The sequence below is a fragment of the Helobdella robusta genome (assembly GCF_000326865.2).
Source record: "Helobdella robusta unplaced genomic scaffold HELROscaffold_8, whole genome shotgun sequence".
Taxonomy (NCBI): domain Eukaryota; kingdom Metazoa; phylum Annelida; class Clitellata; order Rhynchobdellida; family Glossiphoniidae; genus Helobdella; species Helobdella robusta.
The window spans coordinates 1,240,027-1,260,863 of NW_008705459.1; the positions used below are offsets into that span (position 1 = coordinate 1,240,027).

The following is a 20,837-nucleotide window of genomic DNA, read 5'->3' on the forward strand; positions in this document are numbered from 1 at the left end:
GTGTTGCGACAATCTGTTGAAATTTTTCTCGATGAATATTTTTTTTCATCTTCCACGTTTTGATTCTCCGAGGCATTTGTTTAGACTTATGTTTTGACAGTTCGACAACCAGGTCTGCCACAAGAAGTCTATGTTGGGCGACACATGATTCGCCAGGTATAACTTTGACATTTTTGAATAGCCTTCGGTGTTGTTGCTTGACAGCGAAGAAATCAATTTGCGTGGCTGATGATCTACTTTTGTATGTTATGAGATGTTCCAACCTCTTTCTAAAATATGTGTTTAGTAAACAAAACCCGTGACTTTCAGCACACTCAAGGATGCGGTTGCCATCTTCATTCCGTTCTCCATAGCCAAAACCGCGATGTACGTTGTCAAAACCATCTGTTTTCTCTCCAACCTGGCCATTGAGATCGCCTCCAATCAGGATTGTTTCAGATTTTGGTTCAGTTGAGATGGTGTCAGAGAACGCAGCCCAGAAGTCATTTTTCATCTCTTCTGATTCGCCTGTCTGGGGTGCGTATGCAGAAATAATAATCATTGTTTGCTTTTCTAGGCGAAGCTTGATCCACACGAGACGTGAATTACTCCTTTTAATATTCAGTACTTCTTGGGCTAGCTGTTTTCTGACAAAAATTCCAACACCATTTTTGGCCGTGTTTTGACCATTCCAGAATTGTTTATATTTTTCTTTGTCTGAGTTGACATAACAAACACCGTTCGATTTCCATCGGGTCTCCTAGACTTCCAAGTTTAGTTTCTGTAGACCTTCTTCTAGTGAAGAAGGTCTACGGAAACTAATTGAACTAACACATTTTGGTGGAAAAGATCACGGGTTGCTTATCAACAAAGACAAAACGAAGGTGATGATTACGGGAAAAGGCAGAAACAATGCGGAATTTCAGATAGAATCAGAAAAACTCGAACAAGTAGACCGGTTTGTGTGTCTTGGCAGTCTTATAACCTGTGACAACAACTGCACAAAAGAAATTGACAGAAGGATTGCAATAGCCCATAGAATGTTCGCATCATTGAAGAAAATATGAAAAAGTAGAAATATATCTATAAAAACAAAGTTGAGAATGATAGAATCTTGTGTTTTTCCGAGCTTGCTCTATGTATGTGAGACATGGATAATAAAGAAAAGAGACAAAGACAGAGATTGGAAGCATTTGTGATGAAGTGTTACCGAAATTTGTTGGGAATCAGTTGGAGGCAGAAAGTAAAGAATGAAACCATCAGAAATCAACTTGGAAGACAGAAAAGTGTATATGACAAAGTCAGAGAAAGAAAATTGGGATTTTTTGGACACATTTGTAGAATGATAGAAGACCGATTGATTAAGATGGTACTAATGAGGAAAAGAGATTGGAAGAAAAAAATTGGTAGGCCTGCAAAGAAATGGATAGATGACATTACTGAATGGACTGGTGTTGGTATTCTGAATTCAATAAAACTGGCCAAATATAGAAAAGGTTTTTAGAAAGAAAAAAGGAAAAAAGCATGCTTAGATGTACACCATCGGCCTCGACAGTCCCTTGATGGACAAAGGAGGATCATATTGCTTGCTTGATTGATTGATTGATTGATTGATTGATTGATTGACTGATTGATTGATTGATTGATTGACTGATTGATTGATTGACTGATTGATTGATTGATTGATTGATTGATTGATTGATTGATTGATTGATTGATTGATTGATTGATTGATTGATTGATTGATTGATTGATTGATTGATTGATTGATTGATTGATTGGTTTGGCATCTTTTTGTTCAAGCTAACTAGCAATGGCATGAGTCATTATAAATATTTTTAACAAACACTTTGACACCAGCAGCATATTTTGATGCCAAAATATTTTAGACCTATTTTATATAAAATTCCATGACATTAGATTGTCTTCTAGTAGTAGATTGTATTCTAGTAGGTCAATTTCTTGAGAAATTACATGAAGAGGATGTTGGGAGTGTTATTTGATTTTGACAAAATTTAATCATATTAGCTTTGCATCATATGGGCATGGAGTTCTTTGAATTTCGGACAGACCATGTCATTGCATAATAGCTGCACGAGACATGGCACTCCTACAGACTGAGCTTATTCGGTGGCTATTTAATGATTTATTTAATGATTACAGACTCCTTTGTATCCAACTGTTGGCTTACAGACACCAGGAGAGATGGTGGAAGCAAATTTTGGACAGTTCCCCTTTGTTTTCAATTTTGAAGATTATCTCAGGGTTATTAGTGTTGTTGCGGATGAAGATATTTATGATGACGTCATTTGTTACTAGATATTTCATCCAGAAAATATTTTTTATATTGATTTAAATTTCATTGTGTCATCATGATTTTCATTAGTTATGAATTTACCACACAGGAGTGGAAGAAGAAAATGGCGTGTAGAGTGATAAATTTTGCAAGCACATCATACAAGGGTGATGTCCAAGCTGACCTGCAGAAGTTTGAATTTTTGCTTCATAGTTGTGTATGTATATGTGTATGTATGTATGTTAAAACCAAATCATAACAACACTAAACAGTCAAACATAAGATAACAAATGGATTAACACTTTGATATTTCGTTAGTCACACACGTCGGCATTTATTTGAATATTTTCCAATATACAGACACACAGGAACCGCTGCAACAGGCACCAAATGTTATTCGTTACAAAAACAGTTCTCTGCGGTCATCTGATCTAGCACTAATTATTTTGCATATTGTCTTTAGAAATTTAAAATGTTAGGGTCGATGGGGCCGAGAACCTCAATACATATCGGCAAAAATTCCAAGGAGGGGAGAGCGTTTTCTTATTTTACAATTTTCTCGTTCGCTGCCCTAGCTGCGGCCAAGCCACATTCTTTGCTTGTAAGATTCACATAGCGCTTCGCAAGGGTGCCATGGACCTAACCCAAACATTTACCTGCTCTCCAAGGGATTAGGGTACAACCATCCGGGCGCTTATCACCATGCGCTGAAATTTCAGATGGTTTCTTCAAAACCGGATTTGAAGCCTTGGAAGAGTCGGCATATGTAATCATTTAATTCTGAGTGGCGTAACTGACGGACGATAAACCAAACCGTGGTGGCCAAATTCGTCCGTCCCCGCGTCGCATCGACACGTATATTCATTTTGTATAACTAGGCTGAGTTTGTTTGTTTGTATGTATGTATATATGTATATAAGTATGTATGTATGTACATATATATATATATTTATATGATTTATGTGCTTGTTTGTTCGTTACGTTAGCACGTTGATTTTGGCTTTCCGAGTTATGAATTATCGTTTTCGTTGCAAATTATATATTTATTAATTGTTTTGTTATCTGTAATTCGATTTTCTTAAATTCATTTCTTTCTGTTTCTTAATTACAATTTTGTTTAATTCTTAATTACAAAGTTTGTTGATAATTTGTCTGTTTTGTAAGTGAAGTTACCTTGTTTTGGTTACTCCTATTGGGATTATTTATCGTTTCTGCTAACTATGGCTGATGGTAAAATGAAAACATCAAGAGGCAGTGTTTTAAAATCAGTTTGTTCAGATGATAAATGTTACCTATGCAATGCTAATTTCCTGGGTCTTAGAGGCGTTCCACGCCCTGTCATTGTTTAATTTGTCAACTTCGTTGTTAAAACGATGGCTATGTCCACAATACGGAATGTTGAATCACTTGACGGTGATCTTAGTAAGATCGGGTTTAGTGACAGTTTAACTCGCTATTAGCGCATTGAGTTGCGCGGTTTATTTGCTTATGCTAGGTCTAAGGAGTTGCGCGGTCTTTTTATCTTTGGCTTCCTAAGACTTCGCATCAGCAAAAAAACGCGCAACTCAGGGGCGTCTATCCTCCCCTAAATGTTGGAGGCAAAAATCCCCCCCCGCGTGTCCGTCCTGCTCTATTTTATAATGTGTACTAAAAATGTGAACACACACACAACACAACTCTTTAATGTTCAACAATGTTTTTTCTGATAAGATAACAAAAACTTCTCTTATAAAGTTGAGTAAGTATAATGAAAAAAAGAACAATTTTAAACAATGAAAATAAAAAAAATGTGATATATACAAATATAACTTCTGTCGAAATTTAATTAATATTTAATTATACAACAGTTGAGACTTTAAAGACAGGCTTGACAATGCAATTTGCGTTATTATTTGATCATCAGTGAATGTTTGAAGAATATCTTTCTCTGCTGCTATTATCATTAATGCTGATAAATAATCATCTGCCATGGTAGACCTTAGGCGGTTCTTTATAATTTTCAGCTTAAAGCTCTTTCTGCAGAGGTACTTGATAAAGCAAGAGAAGCAAATATTTTGTATAGCATCAGCAAATTGCGATAGTTGAGGAAGAACATTAAGTGGTTTTATAAAACTGCAATTTTTCCAATTATTAGTATCATTTGTTTGGGCTTCTTTATATGCCATATTGTTATTGTCATCTTCTTCATCTGATTTATCAGAAAATATTTCCATGCCAGAGTCATAACCTGAACCTGCAGACAGGTTTTCCATCTTTTCGTCATTTTTTAGCAACGTGTATGCTTTTTTAAATTCGTTCAGTTCATTTGCAACATCCTCTGCGTTGACACTATACTGGCTACAAACAGTTTCTATTTCACTAGTCTTAACACAACGGTTACTTAAAAGTGTTTTGGGAGTAAATAGCGAAAGTTCTTTTAAAAAAACCAAATTTTGCTGCTCAAATCTATTTTTCATTTGTTGATTCACCTCATCTAAAACAATTAAAAAGCATTCATTTTTCATTTTATTTATTCCAACTGAACATTCGTCGCTGCAACGTTCATCAAACATTTTTTTTTTCGTACGACGTCTTTCAAAATCAAAATCTGGGCTGATGCCATGTGCTGTTGCGAATGATTTCGATTCACTGCATATTGTTTTCCACGTCAAATCAGCATTTCTTCTTATGATGTCAAACTGATGAATGCAGTCTTTTATCAGTTCTGTTGCAGACGCCATGTCAATTAATATACCCTGCACTGCTTTGGATACAGGACCAATAATATTATAAACCAATTTTAAAATTTTCATGCTAATTATCACACGGATGTTTTTCATTCTTTTACGAAGTCCAAGTGCAACAGTAACTGTTTCACTGTCACTCAATGATGATTCAGCCAACTCGGATAGACTTGCTAATATTTTTGAATATCTTTTCATCACCATTTCTACGGCTGATTCTGTGCTGTTCCAGCGAATGGTTTGAACACGCTTTAATTGCATTTTATGCTGACAATTACTTTGAGAATTTTGGAATACAGCATTTCTGCGATGACCATTCATGAATGATTATAAATCTTCTAGCAGTCCTAGCGTATTTTTTATTTCATTACAGCATTTCATTACGCCATTCATCACTAAATTTAACCTGTGTGCATTGCACCAAATATAAATTGCTTTTTTACACTCCTTTTGAATAAGAGTAGCCAATCCAGCATACCGACCTCATGTTACCTGCATCATCATAGCATTGACCTATCACCCATGACATATTAAAATTCAATTTAGTCAGAATATCAATAACTTCTCCTTTGAGTATCTTGCCCGATGTTTCTCCACAAGTAAAGACTTCCAACAATCTTTCAACTGGATGCAAATCTCTCTTACTATTTATTTCTAGATATCTCAGCAAAAGAACATTTGCTTTCTTTTTACTAAAATCTTGTGTGCTATCAAAAATAAGACATGCCTTTTGTTGTTCTGCAATATTTGACACAATTTTCTCAACAATCATTCGTTTCATTGTTGTCAAAACAACTCGAATATTGCTGGAACTTAGAAAATTTACTGCCAATTTCTTTCTTAATCTATGTGATTCATCAACTTTCATCAGATATGCAGCAGCACTTGGATCCCGTTTAGATATTATTCGAAAAAGATTTATAAACTTTCCATTATTAGATGTTTTTCCACGAAAAGCTATCATTTCTTCACTTAGGTACTTAACACAATCTAAAATGCATATCATAACCTTTCTATTTTCTTGAATTATATCTTTTCTATTTCTCTCGATGAAGACATCTACGGCCAATCCTCTTTTCCAATTTATTTTTGCAATATCAGCTTCGCGATGCTCTGCACTTACTTCATGACGAATGATATCCCGCAAACCATTATGCCAATTATTAAAACCTGATGTTGTCCATACAACTGAACCTTTTGGGCCGGAAAACATAATACAAGTAATACAGTAAATTTTGTCAGTTTGTTTGCTGTAAGACAACCATTGTCTCTTACATTTTGAGCCGTCTGGCATTACACATCCAAACCATTCTTTTTAGAAACTGCGACCGTCAGTAACAGGATAGGAATAGTCATTTGGTTGATATACACCAAGTGCCAGGCATGTTGTTATTTCATGCCTTTTCAATATTCGTCCACAAAACTGAGCTGCATCATTTTTGTCTAAAGCTAAGTTTAGATTTTCACAATAATTAAATTTATTTTTAATATTTTTTCAACTAAACTATGAGCATTCAAGTTGGAATTGTTAGATTGAATCAAATCACAAAGTTGCTGTTGGATTCAGCTGCCTCTGTTGGCAAATATTCTTTAGCAACAACATCATCAATATCATCATCTGATTTTCTCATATCATTATTACTGCCTGCTGGCATTAAACTTGTAGATGGTGAATTAGTTTGGCTTGAGCTTTGTGGTTTCCATTTACCATAGATGTCTTTTACTGGAACAATGTCTTTTTTTATGTCTTCACCTCTGTAATAAAGATATTTGAATGGGGTGTAAGAATTAAATGAAAGGAGACAACACAAATAAACGACGCTTTCAAATTATTTTTCAAAATCTGTTTAGTTTAGCTAGATTTAGAGAATAACCTTGCATGCATATATCCATGATCTTTTCTGCAATGCAAACTCCACTTATCTTGGCGAATGATCTTGCGACAACCGGGCTGCAAACATTTGTACTTACAAAAAAATTTCTGATCTCGAGGCATTGTTTTAAAAAAATTATTAACCCGGAATAAAAATTTAAATAAAACTAAAGCGACGCAAAATTGAATTCAAGTACTCAATATTAATTTAATCAAAACAGACGAGAATATTTGGCTCGCCCATGAAACTAAAAGTGATTTCGATGTAAACTCGTTGAAAATTTAAAACAGACGAGAATAATTGGCTCCGCCCATAAAATTTACTAAAAGTGATTTTGACGTAAACTAGTTGAAAGTTATTAATTTATGACAATGAGCGCGAAGTAACATAGTTATGTGGAAAATACGTATGTATATTTCTAAATTGTTTAAAATGTTTGAATCTTTTTTTAATGTAACACAAAAAAATTCCCCCCCCCCTAGCTTAAAATGGAGGCAATTGCCTCTTCCTCCCCCTTCTGTAGACGCCCCTGGCCCATTGCACTCTGTCAGTCATCGAGCGGTCCCTCTTATTCCGTGGTTTGATGGTGACTGCACAGCCAAAAAGGCTCTGTCGCAAGTTTGAAAGGCTACATAAAGTCGACCCTTTTGATGAAAATAAACAGGCCTGACGGCATGCTCTTGTTGAAAAAAGTACTTGGTTTGTTGTTAAAAAGAACGATTATTGGAAAAAATGTTGCTTCTTTGGTCTAATATTGGCAAATTACTTGGAAAAGATCATGCTGATCTTATTGATGGTAAAAACAATTGGCTTCAGATTTTCTCAATTTTTTGAGAAAAAAATCACTTTGGTTCGCAGCAGAGTGTCGGAGAAGTCGCATAAAAAATATACGGCTCCGCCTCTCAAAAAATTCCAACTCCGAGAAAAATTTTTCAAATTTTGCATCATAATTTCATCTTATTATCACTAGTAGATAGAAAATACTTTTAAAAACGCTTAAAATTAGTCAATGCAATTGTTTTTCTTAATAAAATTACTTTATTTTTATGTTTTAAAAGATACTGAAAAAATTTTTCAACTTTTGCATCATAATTTAACCTTATCATTACTGAATAAAAAATATTTTAAAAAGCACTTAAAACCAGTCAATGTAATTGTTTTTCTTAGTAAAAGTGCTTTATTTTTATGTTTTAAAAAATACTGAAAAAAATTATATGATTTTTATTGATATTATTAATATTTATTTTCTGTATTAAAGTTGGTTACATATTGTTATTTTCCAATTGTTATTTTCTAAAAAACACAATCTTTAAAAAAATTTCAGCAAAGAAAAAATATTTTTTTTAAAATTAATAACATTTTCCGGTTAAAAATCCGACTTCGGGCCCTCTAAAAATTCAATCTACCTTGTTCGTCTACCTCACCAGATAGATCTCCAATTATCTACACAACCGGCAATGCAAAGGATCATTCACACAGGAATCCCTCAAGGCCTTAAGGCCGGCCGTAATTTTTTCTGTCCTATTTAATGTCTACATCAGAGACATACCTACACCTCTACCTAATGTCCAAGTAATCAGCTACGCAGACGACTTTACAATTTCATCCTCTGGCTCTCTCATATAAGCAGTGACGTCCACTCTCAATGACTACCTCACAAACCTAACAACGTTCTTCATTAATCGTTCATTCTCCCTCTACAACACGAAATTGAAAAGTCACACGTTTCACTCCATTCACAACAGAAGCAAACATTCATTTCTCTATAATCATCCACAATATATATTACCTCTTGTAAAACACTCCTCCCGACGTCAATTTCGACACTTTCTTCACTTTCAAATCACACACAAACAATAGCTAAGAAGTCCCAACAATGCAATAAAACATTTAAGTCTTTGGCCGCGCCAAATGGGGCCAGCAAAAAAACTCTTTACCACTTTCAAATCAATCTGTCGACCCGTCATCAACAAGACCGCACCCATCTAGCTTCTCAATATTTCTAAAAACTCCAAACCACTTAAAATACTGCCTCTCAAATTGTAACCGGCTGTCTCCTCATGACAACCATAGAACACCTACACCAAGAAAATAACATTCTACTTGTCCTCCAACACTCCATCCTACTCACAAAACAATGCCTCGCCCAAAGCCTCAATAACTCAACCATGCCATCATCTAGTCAATGCCCCACTAACGCTCTGCAACAAAAAAAAAACACTCGAAATTTTCAGCTCAACCCGACTCAACACCTTCATGCCATCACTTCTTCACAGTCGCAGCGAACAAACTTTTACTCTCTCATATCCTCACTTCCACGGCCCTCAATACCATCAACTTATTAAAATCAAACCCAATATTTAATAGCCACCTGCCTTTATCAGTTCTATAAAACAAGAACCATCCTGTCATCGCCCAGCTGTAGCTACTCTGCCCTCCTCAATAGTGATCTCAGTAGCATAAATAACACAATTTTCGACCAATGCAACCTTTGTCACCCACCCCACTACACTACTTAACATCTTTTCTACTGCCCGCAAATCTCACCTCTCTCACTTCCGCCAACCTTCGGGCAGACCCAGTAGCTGTGGCTCGATTTCTGAATATCTACCATATACTAGGCACTCCCACAGGCAATCTACAACAACAGCAACCTTGTCGGTGAAATCACCAGCTGTTCACAATGTGCAATGAGAGGTTTGATGGAATACCAAAATTGTTTTGGGTTTGATCTGCTCTTTGTGATATTTCTTTGCCAAAACAATCTCATTGTCATCATGATGACGTGATTTACATTAGATTCTGTTTTTTTAATTATGTGGAATCGAGTATGTTGAATATTTGACAGTAGGATGTAATGAAGGTAGTAGAGGCGATTTAATTTTTTGATTAGAAATTTTAGTTGCTAAAGTTGTAGTTGTGTAGCTAAGGCGGACCAGGAAGCTTTGAATGCAATGTGTCAAATAATACATGTACGAACGTTTGCATGTGTTAAAGGCCATTTACTGCTTTCGTGTCAAAGGCGCCAACAACGCTCACACAGCATACATGAAAACCTAAAAAAAATCCAAGCATTACATACATTGCTCATAATTAGGTGTGGTTGTCTGCGTTTGAAGTAACTTTTTGAGCCACGTCGTCCTACCACCACCATTACGTGATGTATGTTTCTAGATACTCATTTTGCAAGTATGAGCAAGCATTGTGTTCAGCGAGCATTTGATGATCTTTAAAATTTTAAGAGACAACAATTAAATAAGGTATTTGCAATAGAACACTTATTTATAATTATGATAATGGAAATTTCATTAATTTATTGAAACTTACTTTGATATATCACAACCGCTTCAAATTATTTTCAGAATGGTGTCAACCTACCTTGCATACCAAGGTTACTCACTGACAGCTGAAACATTTTCACACATAACAGGACAAACCATTCAGGAAGATATAGCCTCCATTAAACATAGGCAAAGTAGGACATCCTTTGTTTATATATACATTAAATTATACATATAATTGTTTTTTGGACGCGAGTTTGATTTGTGGTGGTGGTCCTGTAACCACAATAAAGAAATTAGCTTATAAAAAGTGCAATATTAATGCTAAAATAATTGTGAAAGAATTTAGAATAAATTTTACACTATTTTGCAAAGGTTTGGTTTCTTTATTCACTAAACGTTCAACACAACCTACACAGAGATATTTTCATTTGATACCAAACATCCAATGCAACTTACACAGAAATACAGCACTTCATAATGGCAGGTCGAATCAGTGAAGCTATCAACCTCACGAACAAACTCTATCCTTCCATTCTTGATAACAATCATGACCTTCTCTTCAAATTAAAATGCAGGCAATTTATTGAGATGGTCAACGGAACTGATGATGACTACACAACGTCATCATCATCACACTGTTTTCATCATTTTTCACCCACACCTTCATCTTCTGCATCGCCATCACATGATTCTCATCACCACCCCCTACACCACAATGTTTGTATTGGTATTTTTTATAAATAAAATCAGACATTTTTTGATTTTATTATGCATTTTAAAAGAGCTTAATTTGGTTTTGCGGGAGAGTAGAAACTTGTTGAATGTTCATCTCTTGGGTTTCTTGAGCAAGTTTGAGCTGATGGTTAGTTAGCTTCATAGATTTGTCGTCTGGTCAATCATTTTTTAGTACATCCTCATTTATAATGCAGGGTGTTAAAAGTAAAACAAACACTTACTAATATTTTATAGGGTCTTATGTTTTTTCGATTTAAAAAATAATTGTCTGGAATGATTATTTTAAGATTAGACTCAAACTGACTGCTTCTTATAAGTTTTAACTATAATGATTTTAATTTAATTGCTAATTTGGAAAATATATGATAAAGTACAATTTTTCGGGTTAAGTAAAATCTGGTTAATAATGTTAATAATGCTGCATGCATGGGCGTCGTCGATATCTAACTGAGATCAGCGTTTCTCCTTGGATTATCATTATGGTGATTTTGTTATTAATTGATTTTAGTTGAAGGCTCTTAACTAATTTAACGCAACGAAACTCTGCTACACTTATTTCAAAGCATTTAAAGTCTCCAACAAATGGTGCCAGTGCAAAAGTTACATCAGCAACACATTCTTCTACATCAACATTGCCACCGACATCACACCACCACCAACAACAACATCATATCACAAATGGCTCTCGCAACAATGAAAACAACAAATCAAATCAAACAAACGGCCATATAACATCAATCAATAATAGCCAAAACAACAACACTGATAGTGATGACGATGATGACGTAAACATGGACACATCTGAATCAGCAAATGATGAAGATGATGTTGACATTAACATTGCTAATGGTACGCAACGCCAACATAATGGCGATGGTTTTGTTACCGTTGGAAGCAATGAGGCTGAAGATCCACTCAAAAACAGCCATAATAACACTCATTCTTTTTCTAATCATCACTACGCTAATTCTGGTTGGTTTTGCGTCGTCATGTCATCTCATTATTTTAATTTGACATATTTTTGACCTTTTGAATTATAGTTGAAAACTTTGTAATAATGACGACAAGTGGGCGTATTGATATTGTACTTGAATGATTAATGAGATAATTTAATATTTTTTTTGTTAATCATACTGATAGAAAACTTTGAAACGACAGCTTCGAAACAGCAGCAGTCATCATCATATGCATCAACATCAACGATGACAACAAAGTGCTGCAACATGCCTAACAACATTGAAAGGATTTTGATGTTTGGTAGAGACCTTCACGTCATGTCCGAGCGACTGAAGAAAAATGGTGACAACAAAAATGAGGAGAATGAAAAGGCACTGAAGGTGCGTGCGCGTGTGTGAGTGTAAGTGTGTGTGCATGTTGAAGGCTGGCCATGTTTAATTACGCACCTGTTATTAATAATGAAGGCTAGGCTATGATTGGTTCGATCAACGCTGGTAGCAGTAGAAATCATATTCACAAGTAGGATAGTTGTGCTGTGTTAGTTGTAAATTTAGTTGGCGTTCTACTTGCTAAGTATAACATGTGGAAGAAGAAATTACATTAACAAAAACAGTGCTGAGAAATAATTGAGTTTTATTATAACAGTATTGTGATTTGAAAATTTAAAATTTTTTGTTACGTTGGAAGAAAATTAATTTCTTACTGTTTTTAAAGTACAGCTCATTCAGAAAAAAATTGATTACATTGTTGAAGTTCTGAGTGCTGAGACAAAAACAGTGCTGAGAAATAATTGAGTTTTATTATAACAGTATTGTGATTTGAAAATTTAAAATTTTTTGTTACGTTGGAAGAAAATTAATTTCTTACTGTTTTTAAAGTACAGCTCATTCAGAAAAAAATTGATTACATTGTTGAAGTTTCAATAGTTCAAAATTTTCCATAAGTGGATGATTTATAAATGGTTTGGTAATAGTGATGAGATGCAACATTCTTCTCCGGAAATGAATGCGTCTTTTTGGATTGAAAATTACATTGCAATATTGCAAATGAGCGGCACTATAATAGTGAAGCCCACTTTTCATGAAATTCTTGAAAATAAAGAAGGTTTTATTAGAATATGCTGCAGGGAATCAGACAGGATATAAAATGTACAAATGTGAGATTAATGTTGCATCTGCATGCTTAACTAATTTTGATGGTTTTGTTAAACTCCCTCCCTTGTTTGTTTATTATTTGTAGGAAGCCTTCAGTTTGTTGGCATACTCTGATCCTTGGAACAGTCCAGTTGGTCATCAACTTCATCCATCACAAAGGGAAGTTGTCTGCAAGTTACTCAACTGTGCAATATTAGGTCGGTCGTACTCGATTTCATGTTCACGGTCATTGTAAAATATTTTCAATTATATTCATTATCAATAAGAAAAAAACTAGCGCCAACACGGGAATGTGATGTGCGTGGGTGTGTGTATTTATGAGTACGTATGTGTGGTTGGTTATATTTATTTTGTTAAATTGTTGAAACGTTGACGATAGTTAATTTTTATTTCAGAGCAATTGGGCCAACCAACCCACCCGCCGCTGGAGATCGCTCTGTCACATGCATCGAAATGTTTGAAGGTCATGTCGAAGCTTCACATGGCCAGTTGTGCCTTCACCACGTTGGCTTCCATTCTCGCTTAAAATCGTAATTACTATGGTTCGCTATGTTCTTCATGTCACTTTTTAGACTCACCTATTTCGTTATAAATTTGATCACGTAATGTTAAATTATCTATCAATTGTACCGTGTACCGATTTTTATAATGGTAAATGGTTATCTCTACTTCTTGAGGACGTTTATGTTTTAGATGTCGAATGGTTTAGTGGAGCTTGAACGCTTTTGAGCAAGTAATAAAATTATGGCAATTATATTCTAGCTAGAATCTGAAATGTTACTAATCATTGTTTTTCGGTTTCCTTTCTTATTCAAGGTGAAGTACTCAATGCAAAACATTTGCTGAAGCCATATAACAATAACAATATTGTTATCGCGTGTGATCCTTTCATTTATATATATATATATATATATATATATATATATATATATAATATATATATATATATATTTTGGGACGAGGTTTTCAGCTATGCAGATTTCATTGTATTAGAAAGTGTTTTTTGACATTGAATAATTTTTTTTAATTTATTACACTCTGAACACCGCTATATATTGCTGAACAGGTTGTCGCAATACAATTGCTAATTTAATTAAGAACTCAACCACCTAGACATTAATAATATTTACGCATATAACCGACTATATTTTTCTAATCTACATCAGCAATTTCATTTCACTTCTTTTTTGCCTATAAATAACAATAACTCATTGCAGCAACTTGTTCATAACACTTTATTAAATTGATGTTTGTTATAGAATGGCAGTTAATTTCCTAAAGTTGATTGGTGCTTTCATTCATATTTATAGATTATATTATTATTAAATTATAGGTGAAACCAGTTTCTTTTCTAAAATTACTTAATAAGATAATTTTTAGATTGTGCTAAATTACTGTGATTTATTTATATCATGCTTTATATATATCATGTTTTCTCCTGTTGTTAAGTTATAAGTTCGAGCCCAGGCGATGGAACCGATTTGGAGCTTAAAGCCGATTTGGCTCGACTCGGCTTAAAGATTATCAAGCCACGGCTTGAGCTGATCAAGCCGATAGCTGATCAAGCTGGTGGTAGTCAAAAAATTAATTTAAAAACTAAAAATTCAATTTAAAATCTGAAAAGTTGTTTCCCGTGTATTATTGAAACAAAAACTAATTTTTATGTTTCCCCTTGGAAACTTCCTCTGTTGACTTTGTTTTGAAACTACCGCCGACGATTTTATTGCTAAAGATCATCGTCATTACGAATAATTTATGAACAAATAAAATCAGTTTCCTCTTTATATTGTATTTTTATTTTGAAACAAAGTTTATTATTACTCAAAATGTTTCAATTTATTTTGTGTGTTAGTTTTTCGTTGATACTTGCAATGCTATTTAGATCAATGCTGTCCATTAAAATCAATACTAAATCGTGAAAGATAATAATCGTTTTACAAAAAACTGGTCATGTGCAAATTTCTATCCATTTATTTGGTTTTCATTAGCCCAAATCAAATGAAATCAGAAGAAATTAGTTTCTTATAAAATAGATAACATTATCGACATAATTACACTCGACATTATTAGACGTCCATCGGCTTCGCGGCTCGGTTCGGCTTTTATCGACTCGACTTGGAGTTTAATCGGCTCATGCTTAGCCGCGCCGTTAACAACCTACTTGAATTATCTTTTATCATCAAAATAGCATTACATATTGTTCACAAATGTTTGATGAGATTTTTTCAATAGAATGATTTTTTGTATTATGTCTCTATGTTTTAATAAGTTCTTCTGTCATTAATGAATGAATTAATTATTATGCTTATATATATATTTTTATATAGCTCTGTAGTTGTGAATGATTTGCAATATACTTATATTTGTCACTCTTTCGTCATCAATTCGATTACATCATCCAAAACTCTTCTTAACTATTTTTTTATTTGTAATAAAACCGTTTAGTTTCATTCAGGATTTGATAATTCTCAAGGTTCCACCTAGGATAAAAATTTAAAAAAAATTTCTGTTATGATTGACTGGAATTGGTTTTATTGTCATATTAGAACAGTGTAAATTACTTATTTTTTCCCAAGTAATCTACAAATTAAACGTAATTTTTTTTTTTCAAAATTTTTTTCGTAAACTGACTACTTTATAAAAACAAATTACTAATGTTTCAACCGTTATACAAAACATTTGTTGATTTAAAAGTTGAACCTGTCATTTATATTACGTGAATCATATTTAAATGTTTTTCAATTTCTTATTTTAACGATTGCACAAGTCTGAATGGATTGTAATCAGTTACTTTAACATTTCACCAATGAGTCTGGTTGGTTTTGCACGCATTCATTCAATTTTCTCATATGCACGTACAGAGGAGTTTTGAAAGTTACATGAAGTCCTGTAAATAAACTTTGCTAATTTAGTATTGTTGCATTTTAAATATTTATTTGTTGGAATTTGTACCCGGTAATATATTTAGATTATTACATGTGGATACAATTTTAAAAATCAAAGATGTTTATATGCACACATTATACACCAAGAATAATTATTGCATACCTATTCTAGCATCTTGATATATCTCGGTTTTCGATTTGCAGGTCTGGTGAAAGAATTTATGTATTTTAAAATCAATGCAACGGATTCGTAAATTCCACCCAAAGGTCATCTCGGTCACGATGCAGCCTTGAGACATGAATAATAATACTGGGGGCGTTTGTTTCCCCAGCCAACTTGGGCCCCGCAAAGTTGGCTTTCACTAGTTTTTCGACGTGTTAGCTGCAGACGTTGCGCTGGCATTTTTTTCGAAAGTCGGTTTTTCCTTATCGTTCCCTCGACAGGCGTTACTTCTCTGGGGCCTCTTAAAATACTTCATGATATGCCCTTTTATCCACAGTTCTAACATTCTGGTGATTTGTAGTCTTCTGTTGTTGAGAATTCTTCGACACTCATTCTCTTCGTGGATTTGCCGTATTTTTGTGTCTTTCTTCAACATTAGCTTTGCAGATTCTAGTGTCATATACTGCTTCAAAATGCCTTTAAATGTTTTTATTTTTGATGTTGTGAAGCAATATCTCATCTGGGTCTCGTAGGGATTGAATAAATTTTTTTATTGCCGTTCTGTTCCTAAATTCCGGGGTATGCTGGGTTTGCTAGCAGGGTCAGTCTCTTTATGTCTTTTGCTAGTTGATGAGCATGTTTATGTACACGGTGGTTGAGCTATGTCAATTTAGGTCTTCAGTATATTTGTTTCCATTTGTTTAGAATCTCAAATTTGTCACGGTCCTTAGCAGGAATAGATTGTAATAACTCCACTGTGGAGCCTCTTAACACCAATACCGTCGATGTTTTCTTGCGCTCCACCTGTAGCTGAGTGTTTCAAACTGAGTCTGATAGCTCTCCCATGGTGTAGCACCATCAGATATGGGGCTTTTATTGACTTGGCAGGAGTATACCCGTGTATGGTTCTTCTTTCTTTGGTTTCTATTTCTCTGGTAATTTTCTTTATTTTTCGCTAGTCCTTCCGTTCTAGTTCGTCGACTCGTTCGTTTTTTTCGTCAGCTGGTCCAATTTATCAATCCGTACATTTAATTCTGCTTTGAAGCCTCTTGTTTCCTGATGAATTTCATTGTTTATTCCGTCAAACCTGTCGTTTAGTTTTGTTCTGAAATCCTTTGGTTTATGATCAATGACGTTCTTTGGTTGGGGTAGTATATTGTGATTAAAAACAACTGCACTAGTAAACCAGATTCGATAATGGGTCATAGCCATCTAATATATTTGTTAAAATGTTATATTGGTGAGTGTGGGCGCCATAATTTCGAATATATTGGTATGACGACGACCAAGTTATCGAAAAGACTCACGATACACCTACAAACTGGCACTGTAAAGAATCACATGAAAGAGAAACACAAAAATAAAATAACTAAACAAATCTTGAACCACAATGTTGAAATCTTACATTAAAGTAACAACAATTATAATTTACGACTAGCCGAATCAATACTCATAGAACAAAGACATCCGATAATAAATATTCAACAAATGGCAATTGGAATTCTTTCTACTAATAAATTTAGAAACAGAGGAATCATCGATAATGAAAACACGTAAAAGTATAAAAGATTGTAAAACTAATGAGCGTTAAGTATTCATTTTGAACAAACAAGGAATCAACTGAGTAGAGACACATAAGAGTGTTATATTGGTCGAAGTTAAAGATTGAAAAACTAATGAGCGTTAAGTATTCGCTTTGAACAAACATGGAATCAACTAAAATTAGAGACTACATATATATATATATATATATATATATATATTTGAGCATCTGGCTACATACACAACGTATCAATTCGAACACTGAAGAAGGTATAGGAATACCGAAAAAAGCATTTTTTGTTCTATCATGCTATAATATACCAGGACGGTCAACATTTTTAGCAACGGACCAGCGGAGGCGATCGTTTCACAATGTATGTAGTGTACAATGTGCATGTGCAGTGCATACATCGCATATAACAATCAACAATTTCATTTTTGTAATTTTTTTATTTTAAAAAATTTTTATAAAATTTTCACTAAAACAATCAAAAAGAGATTTAGATTAATAAAATTGCATACCATGGTTATTATCTCAAAAAAAATTGAAAAATACATGAAAGAATCAAGTTTGTTTTCAATTATTGATCGTTCAGTCATTTTATGAAATAACACCGATTGGTTTCTTGCCTTAGTAAAGTTGTTAAATAGGTCATTAGACTCTCTAATGTTTGTTAAATAAGCCAAACATCCTCACACATGTCTTCCAGGCATATTCGGTTGGAATGAGCAAACTACCTCGATTGACTTGTTCAAGATATTTTGGTGAAAAATCTGGTTCATCATTTGTTTGGTCGTCTGAGATCAAGTATTTGTGGCATGATAAGCATTTAGTGGAATTGCAGACGGATTTGATGACAGCACCGCAAACATATGACATATGAAATATTCATCCTCATTTAATTCATTAATTTCAATACATTCAGACATTTCATCGGCAATCTCATTCAAGTCACCAAACTATTTTCATCATTATCCATTACAAATTTTTCAACCTCTTTCAATGAACATTTGGAATGCTTAGTAATGATAATGCACGAATTTTTCTATTACTCTCAAAAGCTTGTCTACAAGATATGTAGTAGTTGCTGCAACCCATCTGCCTCGTCCAACTAAACCTTGATTCGATAACATCTGACCGCAAATTCCCAGTAAAATTTTAAAGATAAAACAATTACACAAACACACGAGTACGAGGCACGAAAGTAAACTTCACAACAAGGAAACAATGAAAGTTAACATCATTGCCTACAGCATTGATTTATATCACCTCCGGGGGTCCGTTTTCAAAAAATTTTCATTTCAGTGGACCGTCCAGGTTTCCTATATAGAAGTCTATGGTTCTATCATGCATAAAATAAACAAAAATTTTGGTTTTGAACTCATGAAACTTGGGAATGATTTACGATCAACCGTTAGAAAAAAACGAAAAGTTAAACAGGAAGTAAACTAATGCCGTCCGAACTTGCTGTGATTTCTATCAATAATTGCATTTCTGACTGTCTTAATCCAATATCTATATATATCCTAAATGTGATTTATGTAGTTGCTTGGATTAGTCTATTGTTTCTATTGCTGTTGGTAATGGTATTAAAATAAAGGTTCAACAAAGTTTACGTTTAAAGCAGTTGTAATACCATGATCCAATAGTAAATACTGCAATGATTAACTTAGACATTAAATCAATAATAAATATTTCTATAAACTATAGCGAAGTTTATGGAATGAATCTAATACGCACTTAGGGCTAATGAAATTGATTAAAAGATATCGGAACATTCAATACTCATTTGATAACGACTAATAATAATGTTGGGTCACACTGACCAAACTCATAAATGCCTTTTAAATAAAACCATTCAACCAACATGCCAATATTGTGGCCAAAATTGAACAATACATCGTAAAATAATTTGCAGAAACCCCACTACAAATAAACAAAAACAGCTGATTTTTTCAAATCTCTGCGAAAATTTCACGTCAAATATAAATATTATTAGATTCATAAAGTTCCTCAAAGATTCTGAATACTAAAATCAAATATAAGATTTTGAAATGCTTTTTTCAAATGAGGAGAGCGATAAGTCAATTAACTAATATTTTAGATAATTACAATAGCAAACATTAGCGCCTTCTTGGGAGCCTAACTTAACTTTTAAAGAAAAAAAATGAATAAATAAATACGTCTTCAGATTATTTCTGTGTACTACAACTGAAGAAGCTGAACGAACTTTAGACGGTAATGAATTCCAAACTGCGGAAGCCGACATAAAACTTCGTATACCAAACTCTGATCTAATCCTAAGCAGCAACATCACCCAAACGCGCCACATGCATATTTTACCAAAGCAACCAGACCCATCTGCATTTTCAAGCCAACATCGCAATCTTAAGTTTAATTATTACCATTGACAAAAGGTGGTCGGGCTCGATTAAACTTTTTCAAGATTAACCTAAAATTTTATTAATTTTTGTTTATTTCGCGTCGTATCATAACTTATTTTAAATAAAAAGTTCAGACGAGTTCAAGAACTTATATATAATAATTCAAATCAAGTTTGAAATACTAGATTTTAACAAAGGTTTTTGTGGCGACATTCGGCATAGCAGATTTTCGAATAACGTATCACAAAAATAACTTTGTGAATAAGATTAACTTGCTTTCACTTTTATCTTACAAAATTGTTTCAAACTTAAACAAGATGGCTTTATATTTTCTCCTCCATTGTTTCGATATTGAAAAAGTATATCGGAAATGTAGCGATACTATTTAATTTGTTGATCGTATAACAAATTGTCAACAGTTTAAAATAAATATATGAACAGAATAATTTTTTCAGATTTTTCAAATAATACGGGTAAAATATATAAATATTAATTAATATCAAAATAATGTTTGAAATACATTTTTTTAAGACAGTAACCATAAAATTGATTATATTAGAATTATCACACCAAACTTAAATATATTTTCATAAATTTCTTTGTATTAATATTTTTATTGCTTTTATGACGGTTTCATTCAGCGCTAGAATCGAATCATATGAATAGCAGAACCTGATGCCATTATATGTTAGTATGTCTGTTTATGAGAATAAATGCTAACAACAATGATAAAAAAAATTCAGTATATACTATATAGTGATATAATATTATGCTATTAATACTTTTTTTAATTTTTTTAATTAAAATTCAGTACAACAAACCAAAAATAAAGTATTAAAAAACTGATAACTAAAATATTC

The 20,837-nt window shown here is 33.5% G+C and overlaps 6 protein-coding genes across 6 annotated transcripts; 1 reads left to right on the plus strand and 5 right to left on the minus strand.

The window, feature by feature from the left end:
* Positions 1 to 394: 394 nt before the first annotated feature.
* HELRODRAFT_70175 (hypothetical protein) lies at positions 395 to 739 on the minus strand (the record flags this gene model as incomplete). Its single annotated transcript, XM_009031852.1, has 1 exon — positions 395 to 739. A coding segment is annotated over one exon (345 nt), but the record flags the coding sequence as incomplete, so codon positions are not given.
* A 2,828-nt stretch (positions 740 to 3,567) lies between these two features.
* Positions 3,568 to 5,202, minus strand: HELRODRAFT_165422 (hypothetical protein; the record flags this gene model as incomplete). Its single annotated transcript, XM_009032004.1, has 2 exons — positions 3,568 to 3,610; positions 4,253 to 5,202. 2 exons carry the CDS (start codon positions 5,200 to 5,202, stop codon positions 3,568 to 3,570), a joined length of 993 nt encoding a protein of 330 aa, XP_009030252.1.
* Positions 5,203 to 6,536: 1,334 nt separating this feature from the next.
* On the minus strand, positions 6,537 to 6,994 carry HELRODRAFT_165424 (hypothetical protein; the record flags this gene model as incomplete). Its single annotated transcript, XM_009032005.1, has 2 exons — positions 6,537 to 6,753; positions 6,873 to 6,994. 2 exons carry the CDS (start codon positions 6,992 to 6,994, stop codon positions 6,537 to 6,539), a joined length of 339 nt encoding a protein of 112 aa, XP_009030253.1.
* A 361-nt stretch (positions 6,995 to 7,355) lies between these two features.
* On the minus strand, positions 7,356 to 10,287 carry HELRODRAFT_165425 (hypothetical protein; the record flags this gene model as incomplete). Its single annotated transcript, XM_009032006.1, has 3 exons — positions 7,356 to 7,567; positions 9,439 to 9,546; positions 10,251 to 10,287. 3 exons carry the CDS (start codon positions 10,285 to 10,287, stop codon positions 7,356 to 7,358), a joined length of 357 nt encoding a protein of 118 aa, XP_009030254.1.
* Positions 10,236 to 13,528, plus strand: HELRODRAFT_70379 (hypothetical protein; the record flags this gene model as incomplete). The annotated part of the gene is made up of 6 exons (XM_009031880.1): positions 10,236 to 10,347; positions 10,617 to 10,793; positions 11,492 to 11,772; positions 12,067 to 12,228; positions 13,088 to 13,199; positions 13,398 to 13,528. The coding sequence occupies 6 exons, from the start codon at positions 10,236 to 10,238 to the stop codon at positions 13,526 to 13,528; spliced, it is 975 nt and encodes a 324-aa protein (XP_009030128.1).
* A 2,721-nt stretch (positions 13,529 to 16,249) lies between these two features.
* HELRODRAFT_165427 (hypothetical protein) lies at positions 16,250 to 17,262 on the minus strand (the record flags this gene model as incomplete). Its single annotated transcript, XM_009032007.1, has 3 exons — positions 16,250 to 16,527; positions 16,831 to 16,982; positions 17,138 to 17,262. The coding sequence occupies 3 exons, from the start codon at positions 17,260 to 17,262 to the stop codon at positions 16,250 to 16,252; spliced, it is 555 nt and encodes a 184-aa protein (XP_009030255.1).
* Positions 17,263 to 20,837: the final 3,575 nt, after the last annotated feature.